The sequence below is a fragment of the Amblyomma maculatum genome, chromosome 6, assembly GCF_055883805.1.
Source record: "Amblyomma maculatum isolate TAMU_Amacu chromosome 6, ASM5588380v1, whole genome shotgun sequence".
Classification (NCBI taxonomy): domain Eukaryota; kingdom Metazoa; phylum Arthropoda; class Arachnida; order Ixodida; family Ixodidae; genus Amblyomma; species Amblyomma maculatum.
Window position 1 is genome coordinate 94,957,365 of NC_139349.1, and position 21,627 is coordinate 94,978,991.

The 21,627-nt window shown below is 43.6% G+C and overlaps 1 protein-coding gene across 1 annotated transcript; it reads right to left on the minus strand.

The window, feature by feature from the left end:
- Positions 1-440: 440 nt before the first annotated feature.
- On the minus strand, positions 441-20,513 carry LOC146186309 (putative cytochrome P450 49a1). The gene is made up of 9 exons (XM_084607115.1): positions 20,014-20,513; positions 19,017-19,254; positions 13,666-13,856; positions 12,301-12,505; positions 9,783-9,942; positions 8,685-8,854; positions 4,702-4,780; positions 2,114-2,326; positions 441-873 (listed from the first exon to the last, which is right to left on the minus strand). The coding sequence occupies exons 1-9, from the start codon at positions 20,249-20,251 to the stop codon at positions 748-750; spliced, it is 1,620 nt and encodes a 539-aa protein (XP_084463241.1). The 5' UTR covers positions 20,252-20,513; the 3' UTR covers positions 441-747.
- Between the last annotated feature and the right edge of the window lie 1,114 nt (positions 20,514-21,627).

The window sequence follows — 21,627 nt, forward strand, 5'->3', positions numbered from 1 at the left end:
AAAACCTTGGAACAGTAAAAACAAAATCACCAGGTATACATTGATCTTTAACTAATAATTCTCTCAGCTGTCAATGTAGTATTTCTTAAAAAAAAAAAAAGAAGACATGAAAGATATCTCTATTTTAATGCTAGACATCAATAAAAAAAGTAGTTGAACTTTAGGAAAACGTCTTCTCCCCATTCTCGTACGCCCTACCACTGAAAGTTTTATTCCATGTGCCACATCCACCACCAAGGACACCTCGCATTCCAAAAATGCGAGAAAGCGGCTATAGGGCTCCAGATTGTAGCATTAACTGATTTCTTCTCAACGTTGTCTTAGTCTACGCTCACCACGACATCACTTTTGAAATAAAGAAAAAAAAAGGCAACGGTTATGATATGAACCAAAAGAAAAGAAATGTGCTTGCTCTTTGTGAAAGGCCCCATCCTTGTAGAATAATCAAGCATGCACAAAAACTGCAACGATTTTATTAATAAATCTTAACTAAGAATCAGTTTAAGGCTTACATCTTAGCCAACAGAAAAGTTAGAGCAAGCAATAGAGATGCTGGCGCCGGCAACTCTGGATTGGCTCAGCCAGCCCTTTCACGAGGCAACCACCAAATGAGAGCAGTACCGGCAGAAATATGAACGATGGTTATTTGTACATTCATGAGGACAGCCTCGCAAGACGTCATAGTATGTGTGAACCTCGCGGTAGTACGTAGAGCATCTTCCACTTGCTAAAACTGTTGTCACCGAATCATATTCGTGGACAGCTCCTCAGGTTCAGGAAACGAAGTCTTGCTGGTTCTTTTGGAATGACGAAAAGCTTTTCGTGAAATTGAATGTCCTTGTAGAGATGTTCCACTTTGTACCTTTGCAGGAGCTGCCCATGACAGTGCAAAAAAAAAGCAACTGAGTGTTAGTTTCCTTTACGCAGACATCGTTTGCATTTCATGCTATCTTCTGAGATGCCGCGACGCTGTCACAAATCAATCAGTTTCAAGCACAGCATATTTTCTTAACTATCTGTTCTGTACGTCACGGCGCCCTGAGATAACAATATGGATTTAAGGTATTTTGATAGAAATCCAAAGAAAGGTGAACATAGGAAGTAAATCATCAGCGTTTCATCAATGCAAAGTGCGCCTATTGCACCAAACACTGCGAGCATTATTGTAGGTATTTAAGGCATTTGGCAGTCATTACATCCATGGTTACAGCTGACCGCTATTATTCTGATACTCACACTGACTGCTGTGTTTATCTCAGTAGTCGTAGCTAATATACCCAGCTGCTAAGCAGCAAGCTTGATCGTGCAAAAAAGTTTGTAACAAAATTTATGGTGGTCAGATTTTCTTAATACGAACTCTGATATGGTGAAGTATTTGTATGATTATGAAAGAACACGGGAAGAAGTCTGAATTAACAAGAGATGCAAATGAGGCTGCGCACAAAGTCGCAATCAAGCAAGAGTTATTTATGAGCCATTTTTTATACGCATGCCGGTGCTGCATCACTTCCTGAGGCTGGCTTGAGAACCGTAACCTATTATAGTCACGCATCACAACTACTTAAAATGTACCATTTTGTGCCCCGTTTTCGCAATTACTTCATTGTTCCAACAAGTACATGCTAATATTCAAACACAAATCAAACGCCATAAATTATGACTTTTTTTTATAATAGCCTACTATAAGTATGAGAACTGCGCTGGAAGTTAAGCTCCTTATCACTTAATGCAGGAGATGCGAAAGTGTGTAGCTGTCAGAGAGTTTCATCTTAGCTGGTTGCAGGTAAACCTTGGGAGCAAGCACGACATCTATACCGATACTTTACTGAAAAGTATGGGACTATAAAAAAGATGTCATGTGGATCATAACGCTGTTACTACGAGAATTCGCTTCTTACTTTATTTAACACATATGATCTAGGAATGCGTTAGTTCGTAATGCGTCTTATTTACGATAGCGCTCGAATGTATCTATAGATAAACAAAACGTATCCTATCAAGCAGTATCTGTTAAAGCTCAAATCACCCGTGCAGCACCTTCGACATGCGTCGAGCTGGTAGGACTAATGTGCGCTGAAAGGTGACACATTTCAGAAGTATTTTGGTTTGATACCTTTGCGAGAAGCGTGGTGAGCTCTATCTCTGCTATCCGTCTGCCGAGACAGACTCTCCGCCCGGAACCGAAGGGCAAGGTGGCGAGTGAGTTGTGGACCCATCCTTCGCCCATTTCTTGGCTCGCCATCCATCGCTCAGGCAGAAAACTCTCTGGTTCACTGAAGTGTTCAGGACATCTGCTGGCCTCCAGGCTGTGCAGAAATATCGTAGTCTGCGGTGGAGTCATATTAAAGAGATGCAGTGTTTTGCGATCCATTTACCACAGCAGCCACCCGTTTCCGCAGAAAGCCATCTGTGATTGATCTGATGGCTCCGAAGGGCGGCCATTCGGCTCCGAAGCGCGGCACGCTGAGTATTCATTTACAGGTGCATACGTAAACGTACCACTTTCGCGGAAAGCGAAGTTTTTATTGTGAGCATGAAGATAAGTTATGACAGCCATATTCATTCATCTGCAGTTTAATAGGAGCACAAATGAATAATATGTATTTCAGCTATATGTGTGTCAGCTTGAAAGACGTGCCGTTTAAAAGACGTCGGAGTTTTGTACGTTGATGCACCATAGTCATTGCAATACTAAATGAGCGTGAAGTATCTAATTGCGGTGAAATGTTAACCGCGTTTTATTGCTTATTTTTTAATTCGTCTTCATCACCAGTATCGCTTCTGCTAACACGTATTACCGAGGTTTTACAGTCATCGCGTGACCTTGAGGTGAAACTTTAATAATTGACGGAGTTGAGGCGGCTGATTTAAATTTTGAGCTTTCTAACTTTCATTTTAAATTCATACCATTAAAACAAAAGCCATAAAAGGCGTATAACAATTTTATTACAATTCTTTAACGCAATTTTGCCAAGTTATTAGAAAAGTGTATCCTCCAAAACCCCTACTGTGGGAAATAGAGTTTTACCAAACCAAACCAGTTAGAAAAGTGTAAGAAAACCCGAAACAAATATCGTAGCATTAGCGGGAGTATTCAATGTAAATAAAATTACATTTATTGAGCGCCCTCTATTGGTCTTTTACATGGCTTGTATATATATAAGAAATGTCACAGTTGTCCTTTTTTGTCGCGAATGGCTAAAACAATGTGATTCTCTATACTTCTACGCATTTTACAAAAATGTGTCATAATGTGTAAATTTAGGTCAGTTCTCTAAACTTGCACTTCTAGTCGTTTTTATTCAAAACCCCTAAATAATATGGGTTCCGATAATAGTTCAGTTCAGTTCAGTTCAGTCGTTCAGTCGTGTCCGACTCTTCGTGACCCTATGGACCATGTCACGCCAATGTCCCCGGAAAAAACGGCCCCGGAGTCAACTTCCCCGGAAAAAATGACCCCGGAAAAAAATGTCCCCAGAAGAAAAGTTCCCATTCGCGAAGTAGGCAAAAATTTTCCCAAACGGGTGCATTCAAACGTACCATCATAGGCGTTTACTGATTTTACTTTACATCTTTGGGTCCGGCTTGAACCTAGTCTATTTCGTTCCGAACATTTTATTTTTAATTTCCCCGTGGTATAAGGCGCAGATTCCGCTTCCCCGTGACGTGCTGCAATATCGTATGGTACAGCGCTTTCACCTGTAGGATTTGAAGTATTCAAATGTGAAAACATCATACTAATGAGAGATGTTGACAACAAAAGCAATGATGCTAGCAGAAAATTATTGACAGAGGACAAGTGCCTTTCTGGATCATTCTGTGCTTCACATCACTCTCCGTAGTGTTTTGTGGTGCGCTGTTTTATGACATGACCTGCGCCGCACTGTCGAGGTGTGATCTGGTACACCAATAGTGGCTCCGTCGACAGCACTCTCGTCTTTTTTTTTTTTTTTTTTTTTTGCGAGATAAATGGTTCACTGACCACCGCCTTCAGAGGGGCGGACGCTGCGAAGCTTGCAGCGGTGAACGATCGATTAGGGCTGGGCCTGCCGTCTATAGTTCAGCATCTCCATCACCACTGGAAGTGTGACAAGAATTCTACACTATGGCCATCGAAATGGTTGATGCCCATCGCTAGAGCATCTGCGGCAGTCTTCCAGTGACCATTCCTGCCATGGATCCGTATCAAAAACTACCATTTCGACCTGCCGATTGCATATTCTTAATTAGTAATATTACCTAGAAGATGAGGCATGCCTTGTTAAGTGCATAAATATAACTAGGGAACTAAGGACCAGACCAATTTTTTTTTTGGCGATAGGTTGCAATGGCAAAATTTTAGATTAGGGACGTTTTTATGTACCCGCGCCCGCTTTGACGTCATCGTAGGCACAAAACAAGCAGGGGCCACCGCCGATATGGAAAAATAATAGCCGTATTGTGCATGCAAGATGCGCAGATACACAAGAAGGAAACGTCACATACGCTAATCTATGTATTTGAAATTCTGTAGCCTAAACTGTTTTAAACGTTGAATAACGTGGGGTATAATTCGGGCGTATCTTCACATATTGTGCATCTGCGCATATCGTATGAACAATACGGCTATTATTTTCCATATCGGGCGGTGAGCCCTGCTTGTTTTGCGCCCATGATGACGTGAAAGCGGACGCTTTCTGTTGCTTTCAGCCCCACACTTACCTGAGAAGGAATGAGGTAGCCTGAGAACACAGTGTCTTGCTGCAGCTTTCGTGAGATTCCTAGTACTGCAGGATTCAACCTGGGGCATAAAGTGGAGATAAAATATTTATAGGTTTAAAATAACACTACATAAAAGCATAGCTGGACAGGCCGCCATTGGAAACTGACCCTGGCAACGTTTAATGCTAGAACCTTAGCTAGTGAAGCTAGTTTAGCAGTGCTGTTAGAGGAACTAGAGGGCATGAAATGGGATGTCATAGGGCTTAGTGAGGTTAGGAGGCCGAATGAAGCATATACTGTACTCAAGGATGGGCATGTACTGTGTTATCGAGGTTTACCAGAGAGGCGACAACTAGGAGTAGGTTTCCTTGTCAATAAGTATATAGCGGGTAATATAGATGAATTCTATAGTATTAATGAGAGGGTTGCAGGCATCGTAATTAGGCTTAATAATAATAAGCGGTATAAACTGAAGGTTGTACAGGCTTATGCACCTACATGTAGTTATGATGACCAGGCAGTTGAAAGCTTCTATGAAGATGTAGAATCGGCAATGCGAAAAGTAAAGACGCAGTATACTGTACTAATGGGCGACTTCAATGCCAAGGTAGGGGAAAAGCAGGCAGGAGACAAGGCAGTAGGTGAATATGGCATTGGTTCTAGGAATAGCAGGGGGGAGTTACTAGTCGAGTTTGCAGAGCGCAATAACTTACGAATCATGATCACCTTCTTCAGCAAACGGAAGAACCGGAAATGAACATGGAAAAGTCCTAACGGAGAGACTAAAAATGAAATCGACATCATAATGTGTTCAACCCCCGCCATTATGCAAGATGTAGAGGTAATCGGGAAAGTGCGATGTAGTGACCACAGGATGGTGAGGTCCCGAATTAGCCTAAATCTGAAGAAGGAACGCAACAGATTCGCAAGAAAGAAACCCATCAACGAATTAGCGGTGAGGGGGAGGGCAGACGAGTTCAGGATCTCGCTACAGAATGGGTATTTAGCTCTAACTGAGGATGGCGGCATTACCCTAGAGGCAAGGAACAATAATTTCAGAGATATCATTACTGAGTGCGCGGTAGAAGTAGGCGGTAGGATAGTTAGAGAGGATACCGGTAAGCTGTCTAAGGAGACGAAAGATTTGATTAAGAAACGCCAGAGTATGAAAGCTTCCAATCCAACAGACCAGATCGGATTGGCCGAGATATCAAAGCTAATCAATAAGCGCAAGGTGGCCGATATAAGGAAGTATAACATGGAGAAAATTGAGCATGCTGCAAAGAACGGGGGAAGCCTTAAAGCGGTCAAGAAGAAATTGGGCATAGGCAAAAACCAGATGTATGCGATAAGGGACAAGGCGGGCAACGTCATCACTAATATCGACAAGATAGTCAAAGTAGCCGAGGAGTTCTATACAGATCTCTACAGTAGCCAAAGTAGTCAGGACCGTAATGAGATTGGCGGTAGGAAAAAACAGTCTGACGTTCCACCAGTGACGGAGGACGAGGTCAAGAAAGCACTAGAAACTATGAAAAGGGAGAAATCAGCTGGAGAGGATCAGATAACTACAGATTTGCTGAAGGACGGGGGGGGGGGGGATATCGTGCTAGAAAAACTGGCCACTCTGTATACGCAGTGCCTGGTGTCATCGACGGTACCAGAACTATGGAAGAATGCAAACATTATCCTCATTCACAAGAAAGGGGACTCTAAGGACCTTAAAAATTACAGAGCAATCAGCTTACTGTCTGTTACGTATAAGGTATTTACTAAGGTAATCGCTAATAGAATCAGGACAACCTTAGACTGCAATCAAGCAAAGGATCAAGCAGGGTTTCGGAAACAGTACTCTACTATCGATCATATCCATACCATCAATCAGGTGATAGAAAAATGCTCGGAATATAACCAGCCCTTATACATAGCATTCATTGATTACGAAAAAGCATTTGACTCAGTTGAAACCTCGGTGGTGATGCAGGCATTGCGAAATCAGGGGGTAGACGAGCCGTACGTGAAAGTGCTGGAAGATATATATAGTGGCTGCACAGGAACCATAGTTCTACATAAAGAAAGCAACACAATTCCCATAAAGAAAGGTGTTAGGCAAGGAGACACAATCTCCCCAGTACTATTCACAGCTTGTTTAGAGGAAGTATTCAGAGACTTGGAATGGGAGCAGTTAGGGATAAGGGTAGATGGAGAATACCTCAGTAATCTGCGATTTGCTGATGACATTGCCTTGTTAAGCAACTCGGGGGATGAACTGCAAATAATGATTCATGACCTAGACAGGAAAAGTAGAAAGGTAGGCTTGAAAAATCAATATGCAGTAGACTAAGGTAATGTTCAACAGCCTCGGGAAGGAACAGCAGGTTACATTAGGTAGCGAAATACTGGAGGTAGTAGGCGAATATGTCTACTTAGGACAGGTAGTAACCGCAGATCCGGACCATGAAAAGGAAATAACAAGAAGAATAAGATTGGGATGGAGCGCATTTAGCAAGCACTCGCAGATTATGACTAGCAGCTTACCGGTATCGCTCAAGAGGAAAGTATACAACAGTTGCATCTTGCCTGTACTCTCCTATGGGGCTGAAACGTGGAGGCTAATCAAGAGAGTTCTACTTAAGTTGAGGACAACCCAGAGGGCTATGGAACGAAAAATCGTAGGGGTAACATTAAGAGATCGAAAGCGTGCAGAGTGGGTCAGAGAAATAACTCAAGTTACCGACATTCTAGTGGAAATTAAGAAGAAGAAATGGACATGGGCAGGACATGTAGTGCGAAGAGAGGATAACCGATGGTCGCTGAGGGTAACAAGCTGGATTCTAAGGGAAGGAAAGCGTAGCAGGGGGCGGCAGAAAGTTAGGTGGGCGGATGAGATTAAGAAGTTCGCAGGGGTCAAGTGGATGCAGCTAGCACAGAACCGGGTTAAGTGGAGAAATATGGGAGAGGCCTTCGCCCTGCAGTGGGTATAATTAGGCTGATGATGATGATAATAAGCATAGCAGCATTTCCCCAATTTTCTTTCGGCCTATCTGAGTACTACAAACTGGTGCACTAAATCTAGGGCGAATTAGTGGTGGTCACATTAATCGGATATACAAACAATGAGTGAACATTGTACTGGCGGAGCCAGGTCACATATTTAGTGGCAGGATAAACCTGGCTATTTCAATCTGTTTTCAATGTCAAGGAAAAAAATCATTTTTTCGGCGGTGATGTTTGTATTGCGACCGCCTTTTTTCAGCCAAAACCTGAAATCCTACTATTTCACGTTCTGCCGAATTTAATACTGCTTCAGCATTCTAAACAGATACAATGAAGTGCAAGACTACGATGACCATTACAACTTCAAAACTAAAGCAACAAATTTTGAAATCTTATTTAAAACACTGGTCGCGAAGACGTCTGCGCTGCAGTGGGTTATGCAGGACGGTAACGGTTTAAAACACAGTAATAACTCTTATATCAATTGACGCTCATGGGGTCCCCAGAAATGTTGACATCAGCCCAAACCAGCCCAAACCAAATCAGGAAAATTAACAAATTTTGTACGCAAAAGCATGGGACACTGATTCACTCAGGACTATTTACGGCAGGTTGGGTCAATAACCGCGCGGATGGATTCATCGCTAAATGCTCGCGGTGTTCATTGGCCGAGCGACAATTCACACGCTCCACCTCAGCGTTCATTAGCGACATCAGCGAAGTGCGGACAGTGCTACATATCAAAAGGTGCTGTCACGGCTAACGCATTTGTATCATTAGAGGCGCACCTAACGTTCGGCGCATTGTACACAGAGCGCCTCGTCCGAGGAAGTTCAGAAATTCGTATCAACGAAAACGTTTTAGTTGTTGCTGTTGTCAATGATAACCCACCGCATCTCAAAGAATGGGCTGACACAGTGACAAGCGTACTCGTACACATATGCTCGAAAAGTGCTCGGACGTATCCAGAACTTCTTATAACTTACCGCATTGTCTCTTTCATGCATGCGCTCAGGTAGGATAAAGACTCGAAGTGTTCGGGCTGAATTGAAGTCATGTCTCGTCCGACAACAGCGAAGATTTCATTGCGTGCCTTTTCCTGCACCTCCGGATACTTTGCAAAATCGAGCAAGCAAGCAGTGGCGGCGGAAGCAGTCTGCAAGGGAGCATCAGTTCAGGGGGTAAAAACCAATCATTTATAGCGGCGGCAATGTAAGGCTATTAATTACATATAAGGCTAAACGGAAAGAGCACATGGATACTACACGGAGTTAGTGTAGAAAGCCGGTGCTTCAGTGCCGTTCTCTTCGCTCAATCTTTTATTCCCGCTTTCTTTTTCTTTTTTTGCATGTGTGGATTATATTGTACCAACTACTTCAAAATTCTCTCCCATGCAACCCTGCCTTTCCTCCTCCTCCTCAGCCTCCTCCTCTCCCATGCAACACAAATTACGCTGCTTAAATAGTAGACGCTAAATAATTAGGATTCTTGGTGCTAACTCAGGCCAATTTATGGAGGTTTAAAACTGGCTGCTGCTCAAGTAGATTGAAGACGACTGCTGATATCACGCGATGCGCGCGAGGATGTCAATTAGAAATTTCGGTATGAATTTGAGGCTGCCTGTGTGCTGTGGAGGCGACAGCTTGAATATCTCATTGGATGAGATTTTTATTTTCTCTATATTTAATTTCTATATAATATTTGATCTTCAAGTGTTTTTCATTTTATTGGTTTTTCTTTATTTCCCATTGTCATGTCCTGAGTTCTGTTGCGAGGCTCACTGATAAGGAGACGTGCAAACCCCGCATCCTCCGAACCCATATAAGCGTGTGCTGCACTTGTCGGTAGCGTATTTGCATTGTAGTACATGAACCGTGCGTTTTAACTCTGCCTATAACCCAAAATATTTCTTGAAAAGAAACCAATTTATTAAACAAATAATGTCAGACATGCAAAGCGAAAAATATTTCACTTAGGAAGCAATGGTACTCCTGAAGGAGGTCACACTGTGCTACATTATCTTATTATCTTTCTTTAAAAAAAGTTCACAAACATATCTCGTCGATGAGAAATGGCCCACTCACTGTTTCGATGCCTCCCATTATCAGGTCCCTGGTAAACGTCACTACGTCGGCGAATTCGAGTTTGTTGTCAATGAGCAGGTGTTCCAAAATTGTACGCGGCTCGCGCTGTTTTTTATCTAAAAAACGGGATGCCGCGTCACTGATGTGTCGGGTTACACGCCTGGAAAAAAAGGAAGAAGACATGTTTGGCATGGTGCTTAAAAAAATCACTTTTATAAAAATATTTGACCCGTTTCTCGAAAAAAAAAAACGCTAATTCTAACATGTATAAGCAGGGGTCTTCGCGTAGCGCAACAAAACAGTGTTACGACAGTCGCGTGAAAAGGTAAAATTATAGAAGCCCCCAATCAATATTACCTACGGCAATGCAATGGTGTAAGACATTCGTGAGGTACCATGCACGACCACATATACCATATATACCGCTCTGCCACGCACAAAATGTAGAATCGCTCTTGCAATGTTCCCTTCAAATAATTTAAAACTGATTAGATTCTCACTTTTCCACCATCTAACAGAAGAGAGTGATTTCCCACTGGCCACATTTTCGCACGGCGGACCTAGCAGGTGGAAGTCGTCGGGTGGCCGGTGTCAGCGCGTAAACCAATCATAGAAATTTTTAACCATCAAATGTTACGTTATTTGTTTCGCGCAATGACGAGGATTTCGATGGTAGTCTTTTCACCGAGCTCCTTTCCCACAGCCACTGAACGGCCACCAAGCTACCAACAGAAATATCTATGAAAAACTGGGAATACTCGTGGCTTTGCATCTTAATGCAGTTCGGAGGTTGCGTTCAAACAGATTTGTCCAACTTGCCCTTCGCCGAAGGGATGAAAAGTCAAAAAGTAGATGCGTAGAGGGGCCGTGATAGAGTTGAACGGCATTTTAGGGGTTTATACAGCACTCCAGATTTTCATTTTCAAACAAATGGTGGTCACAGCAATCTACCGTCAACACTGTCAATTACGGATATTTTGCGGTGGCAAGGCCGCTCTCTAACTACAGCTGGAGAACAGCTTTAGAGTTATTTTGGCAACTACTGTGGAACATTTCATTATACTATCGACGCTTGGGGGAATTTACAGTTGATTCGCCGCACGACTTACGTTACTAACAGCATATTACGCGTCAGCTGTTCCCAACTGCTAGAAGCCAATGTTGCTAATGCAAAACTACGATGGGAACGAATCTATGAATTTCGCGCACAGAAAAGATAAAAAACAAAACAAGAACGAAACAGAACATGACCGCTTATGTGTCCTGTACACTGTGCGGGAATTTTAGTTATGTTCAGCAGGAACTAACTAGCCCAAATTCAAGCCTTGTTGAACGCGTCATTTTTCTCTAAGAACGTTGTTTTTACATTTGCGCACTCGACCTGGGGCGTACTTAGAACTGTATGGAGGGTAAAACGTAATGAGAAAAAAAAAAACGCTACGGAAACTACAGGGAGTGTTTACCACGGTCACAGTGGGCGCCATGTTGTTTGTGAGGCAGTGCGGAAGGGGTCGGCGATGTGTTTGAAGGAATTATCGCCTCCCTCTCCAGCCTGCACTGCTGCAGCTATGCGCTTGTCAACAAAACAGCTCCTGAGAAGCAACGTGAATGCCCTCTCAGAGCTTTACGATAAACATCGAGGCAAACAAACGAGAGGCTCTCGAGTGCGGGACATTTCCATGCTTGTTGACTCGGTCACAATCACGCGCGACGCATCAAGCCTTGGCAGGTGTTGCCCTCGACAACATGCATGGCTTGGTCTATTTCAAAACTAGCCAGGGGTGGTGGGCTTTAAAATATTCAAGTGACACATCGCGTGTAGCCGCCGTGACGTGTTCCAATGCCTCTAAGTGCGACACGAGCGCCAAGCTTACACAAAACCACAGCTTTAACCTGAAAAGCGAGAAAGCGAACTACTGTATTTTGTTCTATAGTGTGTATATTTCTTTTTTATTTTTATCTACATTTTTCTTTCTCCCTATCGCTCACCTCTTTGATTTCCTCTACCCCTTCCTAGATATCTCTATTTCCGCCTCCCCATTTCAGGTGCTTCAGAAATCAGATTGCAGATACCAGGGCTGGCAAAACTCTTTTTCTTTCTTTTGTATACAAATAAAATAACCACTACCACCACCACCACGAGCTGATGAACATTAAGATATGGCGCTTTTGTTTAACCCATGTCCTATATGCCCTTTTCCCCACCCCAAACTCCTATTTATAAATAGGAGTTTGGGGTGGCGAAACTGGTCCCTTGCTACTCATTACATATATTAATTCTTAGTGACGTAGCGAGGCGGTTTTACTTTTCTTTTGTTCGTAAAAGACTTCTTCTGTCATAGTCAGTTAGTCGCGACACAAAGAAACGGGGTGAGATGCTCATGCTGAAGCTCATTTTTCATTTGCAGCTCGTAGAAGACAAACACAGGACCGCATATTACTGGTTTAGCAATATATTGCATCGGCCCAAAATAAAAAATGCGGCAATAAGCTTATTGTCGGGAAAGTAAAGCCTTACACAGTGTAGTCGTCCATGGCCCGATGAAATCGTCGCCACATTGGCGTCGGAAAGTAGCGGTAGTAAGGGAATCTGTTACAAAATGCCTGCAAACATTCCATGGTCACCATGGTGTCTTCTAAAATGGCTTCGCTGTCAGACCATGGTGGCGCATAAGGAGAGTCCAGGGACCCCAGGCGGACACCTAAAGATATGAGTGTGGTGCCTGCATAAAGTAACAAAATAAGATATTGCCGTCACAAACGCAAATACAATGCAATTTAAAATACCCAGTACTGCCTCGGCCGTATCAAACAAAAGCCGAGACTTGCAGCTGTTTTAGCAAACCACATTTTATAGTGAGACAACAGTGGGATTTCAGACAGTAACCTTCCTTTGTAAAAACCAACAGTGTACACAGCTATCGTGAGGAGGCGTTACAAGAAAGATTATGATGAAAAGATTTGCGCAGTATCATCTCCACTCTATAGGTGGGCAGTCACGCATGCGGTGGGAAAAGGGTAAAACGGGCGAGGGATAGGTAGGCGGGGTTAACTTTGATAATAGGATGCCCATTTGGCTTAGTTGCCTGGTGCCTCAGACATTTTGCACTATTTTAATGCCACCAAAATGTTGGTGCCTCTGAGATAATGCGCGTTACCCTAATGTTACCAATACGGTTACCAGAACGGTACGTTAACAAATTTTTAATAGAAGTAAGTCAGCTTTCAGTGTTAAGTCATTTGCAACTGTATTACGAAGGGGTGAATTTTAAAGCGGCATTGAAGAACGCAATGCGCAGTTTTTTGTTTTGTTTTCTGTTGATCATGCTGAACATCAAGATATATGTACTTCCTGCAAGCCACCTTACGGTGGCAATATACTCCAATGCTAGTAATAGTATAGTGAGGTTCAATATAATGTCATGTAGACTGCTCTCCACAAGAGAATTTTATTCTCCCTGCTGCTGCAGTGTTTTTTGTCACTGCGTTGTCGCAGTAATAATGTCCGTAGTATACATGGCAGGTGTGCGTCAGCGTTTTAACAATATATGGCCAAAATGTGGCACTTTCATCCTTATAGACACGACTTTTATGCCCAGAAACAATCAATGATTCAATCATTCAGTAAAGCAAGCAGCCAAGCAAGCAAATAAACAGATCAATGATTTATCACTTGTTCGTCCTTAGTAATCACTGCTAAAAAACCAATGCAGTAACAAAGTTTCAGTGCATGTTTAGCCACTTGGAATCTAGTATGCAATGACGTTTCAACAAGGTGACGCAGAATTTGCCGAGGTAAAGCCGAGAGCGCGAAGGCACAAGTTGGTGTCAAAAGTGAATAAAATTCAAAATCCATTCGACGTCATTGCGCCCTCTCACTCACTTTCTAAGGCCCATCGCCGCAGCAGATGAAAGCAGTCGTTGATCTCTCCCTTGTCGTCGGTGGATTTCTTAATTAGATTGGTCGCATCTTCAACAACCGCGTCGATGGCCGGGAGGTACGACATGACGGCATTGTTCCTGAGTACGTGCGGCTTCCCAGCGGATCGAACATTGTTCCACAGCTTCCCTTGGCTGCAACGTTGATAATGTCCAACTTTCAGAAATTTGGTACATATAGTTCAACGTCTGAGGCAGACATCGGCGATGAGGGACGGCGCAATAGAGGCTCTAAAACTTTTGACCACCCTCGGTTCTTTAACGGGCACTGATATCGCGCAGTTCATAGCATTCTTTCTTTTCGCTTCCATCGAAAATGGACCGCATGCCCGGGTCTGAACTCGCGGAGCCATCGCGACCGATGGGTTTACCGCTGTAGAACCTATCTCTGGCCAAATTTACCTCTATTAGTAAGTCTTGCTTCAGCTCCGTAATCTGCGTGATGGTCGCTTTGTTCCTCTTTCAGAGTCTTTTTATTTTACGCTTGGTTTGAATAATATCTCGATTTATCCAAGGATTCGGTCGCTGTTTTTGAACTGCTTTAAAGGGAGAAAGTGCTCTGTACAGTACTTTACAGTCCACTGCAAACGTTGCCATGAACGTTCAACGTTAATTTCGATTACATCAAGATGTATATCGAAATAATCTATAATCGCAACATCGTCTGCCATAGTGAAATCTCTTATTTTTTTTTTATTGTTCTTTGATTTTGGTGCTTCTGGGCAGGAATTTTTTAGCAAAACGATATCAGCTTGTGGTCTGATATACCAGGCTCGACCATTGTCGCTCCATCGGAAAATACTTCGTTCAGGAATAGAAGATCAAGACTATTATTTCCCCGGCTATCTTTATCATCAACCTGCTGGAGGCCCAGAGTAAACATAATATATATCAAGTCACCAGAAACCGACGAATCATAATTTAAACGGTTCCATTTTAAGCACGGCAAATTAAAGTCACCTGGTATTATCAAGTTTTTCCCCTTAGTCTCAGGAGATGATCATACAACTGAATCATAAGAGCCTTCAGCACCTGGAGCCGATATACAGAGCACAAAAACAAACGACATTCCTCAGATAGACCTTCGAGAACAAACTTTCGTGTGCCTGGCATTGATCTGCCATTGTTAAATGAACACTGGATTTTGTTATGATAGCAATACCGCCACCGCGAGAACTCCTATCTTTTTTGTACATGATAGTTCGGCGGAACTATTTCCTCATCGCGAATGGCTGCATGCAACTAAGTTTCGGAAATGACGCAGACATGGGGACCATATAACAAAAGTAAAACTTCTAGCTTATCTGTTTTAGTCACAATACTTCTGGCATTGAAGGAAAGAAGCCAGAGCTGATGCGTCTGCAAAAGAGCTTTCGGACGTTGAGCTGTTCGTTCTAGGATTTTGGTTTCGGCTCGGGGAGCTATCAGTTTCATAAATCTGTTTGCGAGGGTTGGAGGCATCTTCCAAGTAAAATACTGGCCATAAATTCTTAGCTTATCGTGCGTCAGCTGCACCTTTTTTCCGCTATCTTTTTCTGCCTTCGCTATTGTTCAAAGCAGTTTGCGTTTACGCCCTGTGTCTGCGTAGCAGTCATTTTGAAGAGAAATTTCTGTACCTTCTAGCTTGTATGCGTTCTGCATGACTGAGTGTTTTTCCGTCTAGTCCTGGAAATACACGATAATTGGCTTGACATCTGAACTCTTCCCGAGCCAATCTGTTCTTGCCACCGACGAACAGCTCACGCCCAATTTATTCAGAAAGATGTCGTTTGAAGCTATGTCGCACAAGAGCCACAAAGTTTCATTCGGAATTTCCGGAATGCCAAAAACTAAGATATGACCGCCTACAGCGATCCTCTAGGTCGCTCAGCTGGGCTTGCCGTAATTTGAGTATCTCTTCCATTTTACACAAAGTTCTGACCCAACTAGCAACTGTGCTTGTATTTTCTTTTGCGTTTTCTTGAACTTTTCATCTAAGTTTCACATTGAAAATTTTAGCAATAAATCCGAGTTTTCTGGCATGTATATGATGAAAAGCTATTTGTGTAATTATTTTCGCAGCTCTGGCTTTTGCGAAGTCAGAGATATATTTTCCCAAACAAAAATTACGAAAAGGTCGCGACTGTCAGCTTGCATTTTTTTCTGTTTGATAATTCTCGTGGATGTCATTTCTTTGGTCACCGATGACAACCATAAATGCTGACCATGCAATTCTACAGGCAGGACAAAAGTGAATCAAGCAGTGCGGTGCCTACGCATACTCGGTTGTTAGATTCTTTATCGTGATACTACAGTTGCGCATAAATAAGATTAGCCCTAGCGACAGGTGACCAGGTCAGCCCAATTACTCCAAGCGGCGCTGAGGATCGCGAAAACACTGCAGCCACAGTGCCCGGCGGTTCCCCTGTTTTTAGCGGTCGGCCGCGAACAGTCTTTATCGCACATCCGTTACTCAGCGTCAGAGTGCTATTATATCTTGTCTCGGTCGTTGGCCTGCATTGGCCTGCGTTGGCCTGCATCACTGAGAGGCCGCGCTGGGTAGTGAAGGCCTCAACGATAAAGCTCAGTTAGTCGACTACGCACCCGCTGGAGCCCAGAACAACGGGACCCGACCGCAGACCTTGATGTAGAATTCTTTTCAGAGCTAATAATGTTTTCCATCTCTCACGAGCTTACGGCCAGCCGTTGACGTTTTGCTTAGATTGTCGTCGTCGCTGTACCCTGCTCTCGTCTGGGAAACTCTCACTAAAGGCCTTAATTAGAATTTCAACCTAAATAAAACCGTACGAAACCCAACTAACCTCGTATAGTGTGTAAGCCGCGCAGGGAAATGAAATTTCTGGGCATGCTGCCTATTTGCAATATTAACAGGAATTCCCCCAGAAAATGGAACCGTTCTAACCTAGCTTCTAATCTAGCCTATAGCTCTGAGAAGCTTGATTTGAAGAAGGTATATATCCTGATATATACCGGTTCTCATGCCATGTTTGAATTTGCGCTTTGTGGCAATATGAGGTTTACAGACTCACAGCCGGCTGTGCGTCTGTACGTGGCACAGATAAATAGGCGTGTTTATTGAATGGAAAAACTGAGAGGTCGGCCGTAGAGTTGAAAGGAGAATATTGACGGTCGTAGTAATATGAGGTGTGACATAGATACACAGGCACAGCAGTTTGTCTCTCAAGCGCGAGTCTAGTACCGTGTTTCTCAAGAAACGGCAAAAAGTCCGCATTGCCTCTAGAGCTTTCCGCACGTCTGGTCAACCCAATAGCAAATCGTTCGAGAGAGGCCTGCTGTCCAAACGCTTCAAAGCAGTCGCTAGCATTATCCTTTCGGCCGCATACACTGGGCACACCACTAATATATGCTCCACGGTCTCTCTAATGTCACAAGTTGACAGTCCAGGGGGTCCGCCAGTCCAATGAAATGCAAGTATTTGCGCGTTACAGCCGCGTTTAAAATCAAGCATGTATATCAGCGCGAAATTCCACGCAATAGAGAAAATGACAGTACCCGGTCTAGCCTTCTGAGACAGATGTTTAGGGTGTCTGACTGGGTTCAGTAAGCTGCCGTTGCACTCCTCATGCCGTTCGACGAAATACACGAGCTATATCCGCTCTTGAAAGAGGCACTATAACCACTGCTGTGGGCGTGATTTGCTTCAGAATCTGCCAGCAGATTTCCATCAAGGCCGCAGTGTGCAGAAATCCAATTAAATACTATTCTGTCAACTTAGACATGGACAGATTTAAGGCGCTCCGTGACGTTTAGGGCAAGAGAGTGGAAGGCGGTGTAGCGTAGGAGCCTCTCCAAAATTTGTGATGCAGGTTTTCAGTCTGGAAATATGCACCACTTTTGAGGTGTTTCCCTATAAATGTAGAAAATCGATACCCGAAGCGCTACAAGCTGAGCAGCGGTTGATCTAGAATGATTCCTTAAAGAGAACCGGAGAGTCGTCTTCTGACGGTGTCACCACGGCTCCAGTTGATGCTTATGCTGCTACAGATCCGTAAGTATACAGGTGAATATAATTGTGATATTCTGACCAGATGTGCGCCAGAACAAGTTGCTTCAGCCCAGGTATTGGCACCAACTATTTCTTCAGTATACAGACAACAAACAGGTGCACCGAAGGTTTATCTATCACCCATGATGGTTGGGCGGCATGATATGGGTGAGCATAACCTGATAGTAGTTGCGACTGAGGAGAAGGAAACAACTTTATTCAACGCATTACTAAGAGTCAAGAATGTCCTGGGTTGTGTTAGTACGAGTAAATACATGCTAAGCGGTTCATGTGACAAACAAATCGATATTGGGTGAACACGTGCCTCTTCAATCGAGCATTTTACTACTCAGTGCCAGTGCTGCCAAACCAGTACACGCGGTAAGCATGCGTAAATAGCCAGGGCGCCAGTACTCGCGAAACTATGTAAAAAAAAAATCAATTCAAACAAGCCTTATTGCTTTATTGTTGCTTTGTATATGCTCCCGGATAATTGAATAGAGTTCAAACGAGGTTAGCATTTGCTAAGGAAAATCTGAGAAGAGTGCAAATACGTACTTGTCGGACGTGTTGAAGAAAATAAAACGGCATTGCGGAAGACGGGACAGCACGTGGGTTTGCCCCTCTCTTGTCCCGTCTTCCTAGCGCTGTTTTATTCTCTGCAAAGTTTGGGAAGCTGATATCGCATTTAAGAAAGCAGTTAAAGTCTACGCTAGCTCGCATAGCAGGCATGATCATGCCGAGACGGAAGATACCTTTGCAAACATGGAATTTACGCTAGCGGCAAGCACGAAGCTGCAGTGTGTGGCGCCCTTCATGTAAATTAATAGGAAGCAAATTATTACACCAGAAGCACAAAAGCCGCTGTTTTGAACTATTTGCTGGCGAGTTGGAAAATGAATTATGCTGTACAATCCAGTGTTTCACTAAGTCCAATGCAGTAGTTCTGAACCCAAGAAATATACTTTCCGGCATGCAACAGTGCATTTTTAATTTGAGGGGCAGCTCATGACATTTTGAGTGAATGGTAAACCTGTTCACCATTTATGTCATTGCTCATAACAAGCAAGGCTGCCACAATTGTTGAACCAAACCTACTCAAGCAAATTTTTAACTTTTTGCAATAAAGCAGCCATTCCGGTGCTGATACCTTACCGGTTGTAACTGCTGTTCAGTGTGCTCGTTGTTCATATAGCACTGTTATCGCTATTTTTGAACACACATAATGATCCCTGTTGGTCTTGAAAACAATGCACGCCAAGCACGCTGATGTCCCAAAGGGTACTTACATGTGCAGTATGCTAGCGTCTGTGTACATCTGAGATGTTTGATCCCGGTAATGCTTGATGGGTACCATTCCTATCCGATGAGGGGTCCGGCCTTCCTCTTGAAAAACGGTTTGAAAATCTTTTGCGGTGAATAAATGCACCAGAGGGTAGCGGCCTGGAAGATTCTGAACCACAATCGGACCGTGTCTGCGATACAACTTGAGACCGGCCTTGCATGCTTCGTGGACGTTGGCGTGTTCTATTAAGAGGAGAGCGAGGACAAGAAAATTAGGCCTTAAGCTACTTTCATGCAAGTGAACACTGAAGGCCGCAGACTTATATACAAAGGCTCCCCAGCGGATAGTGTCGATCACAGCAGTACGAGAGCGTAATGCGTAGCGGATAGAAATGAAATTGAAATAAATTGAAATGACAAACCAAACAGTGTCATGGTGTTGTGGTGCCCTTCCTGAAGAGCGTTCTCAGTGTACTGCAGCCGTCAGATCAAATTTTATGTTTGCTGCTTGGACGCAGCTGGGTAATATTTGCTTCGGCGAATAGAAAGCGGAAATTTTGTGTTACAGAATAACACTAGGCAACGACATGTTTGATCCAGTAGAGGATCCTGTAAGTAAAAATCCACTATTTAAATATGTAATTACGCCCAAGTTCTTACACCGACCATATGCATGCGCTGATGAAAATTAGTCACGTCACACTGGCATTAAAATAATCCCTTTTTGAGCCATACTTACCATGCTAACTTCTTGTCGATACACCTTCAAAATTTGCGAGGGAAACATCACTGGCGTTCAAACACATTGACTTTGAATGAACAAAAGCTTTAGTGAGTAATAGGGTTCAACATGCCTAAATAATTCGGGAGGTGCACTGATTAAGTAAGCCACTTAGGATAACTTCGACCACCTTTTATTACGTGCACGTAAATCGCACAATAAATAGGGGAGCGAACGCACACCGACAGGTAATAATTCCGACTTCTGCAAACGCTTCTTACCTGCAACTCCCAAATACGCTGACAAGCTGCCGAGAAGAGGAAGCGATGTAGTCCTCGGCACTTGGTCAAATCGTTTAACGCCGCAGTGAGCAAGCTGCTGAGGCCTCTTAAGAATAAGCGTCCTTTCTACGGGCACGCACATGCTTCGCCGAGTGCACCGGCACGGCCATGAAAAACGATGGGAGGAAAGCATGCTCCTCGCCAATCGCCTGGCGCTGTCGCGAGTCGAAATGATCATGTCGCTTTACGCAGACAAAACAAGCAAACAGCACCTTCTAGAGCTTTTACCGAGCGTCTATCTAGAGCAACGCGAGATGAAATGTGACGCTGCAGGCTTATCCGCATCTGCCGCTGCGTCCTCAAAAGCTCGCTTGCCTTTACATTCCTCTAAGATAACCCGTATACCTCGCGTTGCAGTGCAATTGGCTAGTAGCACAAACAGCGTAAACAGCTATTGACGGCTCGCTTTACTGCTGGCGCACGCAGTGCATTGAACAGCTGCTGATTACTAACTGCAATGTGAACCTCCTGCTCGAGCATCGATGCGCTCTCCGTGTACGATAAACCTTGATACCAGTAGTGAAGCGGAGTTCTGTTGTGAGCACCATAATAAAGAAAAAAAAATTATGTTGTGAGCACCAGTGCAGAAGGCGCGAATCTAGTGAAGCTCTACCAAGTCGTGATTGGCTGCGCCGTTATAATCACGCTCGTTTGGACGCAGCAGTACCGCAGGAAGTGGTGAAACACTCCAGTCGAGCAGAGTAGTACCATGGTAGTACCACCAACGCTGAGTGGAAGAGTCGTCGCTGTTTGGCGCTGCGTGCTCTGTGTGCGCTCGCCTACGGTTCAAATATCCCGACTGGTGCGCTCAAATGTTTCATTACCAATAATGTAACCGTCGACCATTTTTTTTATTTCCTCCCAAAAATGCGCATCCTAGCTTTTAGTGGTGTCGCACTATCATGCCTACATATTTATTAGTGCCCTACGCCCTTTTTTTTTTCTTTCTGTCAGATCTACCCAAGAGCCTTAAAATTAATGCGGCACAAAGGGCCCTTAAATACTTATTTCTTTTTAGTGCGAAAGCAATTTGTTATGGCGTGTTACTAATTGCTGTTCGTTGAAGTAATATTAGTTCTGTAATCAGTGTTATTTAGCGTTAAGTTCTAAATACAACAACAAAATTGGTATATTCAAGCAAACAATGATTCTCTTTCAAACCCACGTAAACCCACACTCTTCCACGCACATACAAGGCGAGAGAGAGAACAAGTTTAGGGAATGTAGGGAAACACAAAATACATAAACCGTACTACATGAGCACATAAGCAAGTAGAAGATTGCACAACCGCTTCCGTGGCCCTGTTGGTAGAGCGCCTGTTTCGAAATTCGGAAGTCATGGGTTTGGACCCCACCGGTGGCTTATGGTTTTTTAAAATTATTTTTATGATTTGATGACAAGTTCACTTTATACGACACCAAAAAATCCCCAGCGCTTTTCCAGAGACGTTTTCCAGAGGCGCTTTTCCAGAGACCCAGAGACGTTCTGCCCCCTGTCGCAATAAACACCTAGTTACCGCCGACTCATAAGGATCTGCTTTCGGCTGTCGTGGT

Bases quoted from the DNA above. Each gene is read 5' to 3' on its own strand.
- LOC146186309 (XM_084607115.1), bottom strand. From the start codon at position 20,251: ATGATCATTTCGACTCGCGACAGCGCCAGGCGATTGGCGAGGAGCATG. The intron at 13,857-19,016 runs GTAAGTACCCTT...TCAACGTTGCAG, and splicing joins GACGCTAGCATACTGCACAT to CCAAGGGAAGCTGTGGAACA. The intron at 12,506-13,665 runs GTGAGTGAGAGG...TACTTTATGCAG, and splicing joins GCGGCGATGGGCCTTAGAAA to GCACCACACTCATATCTTTA.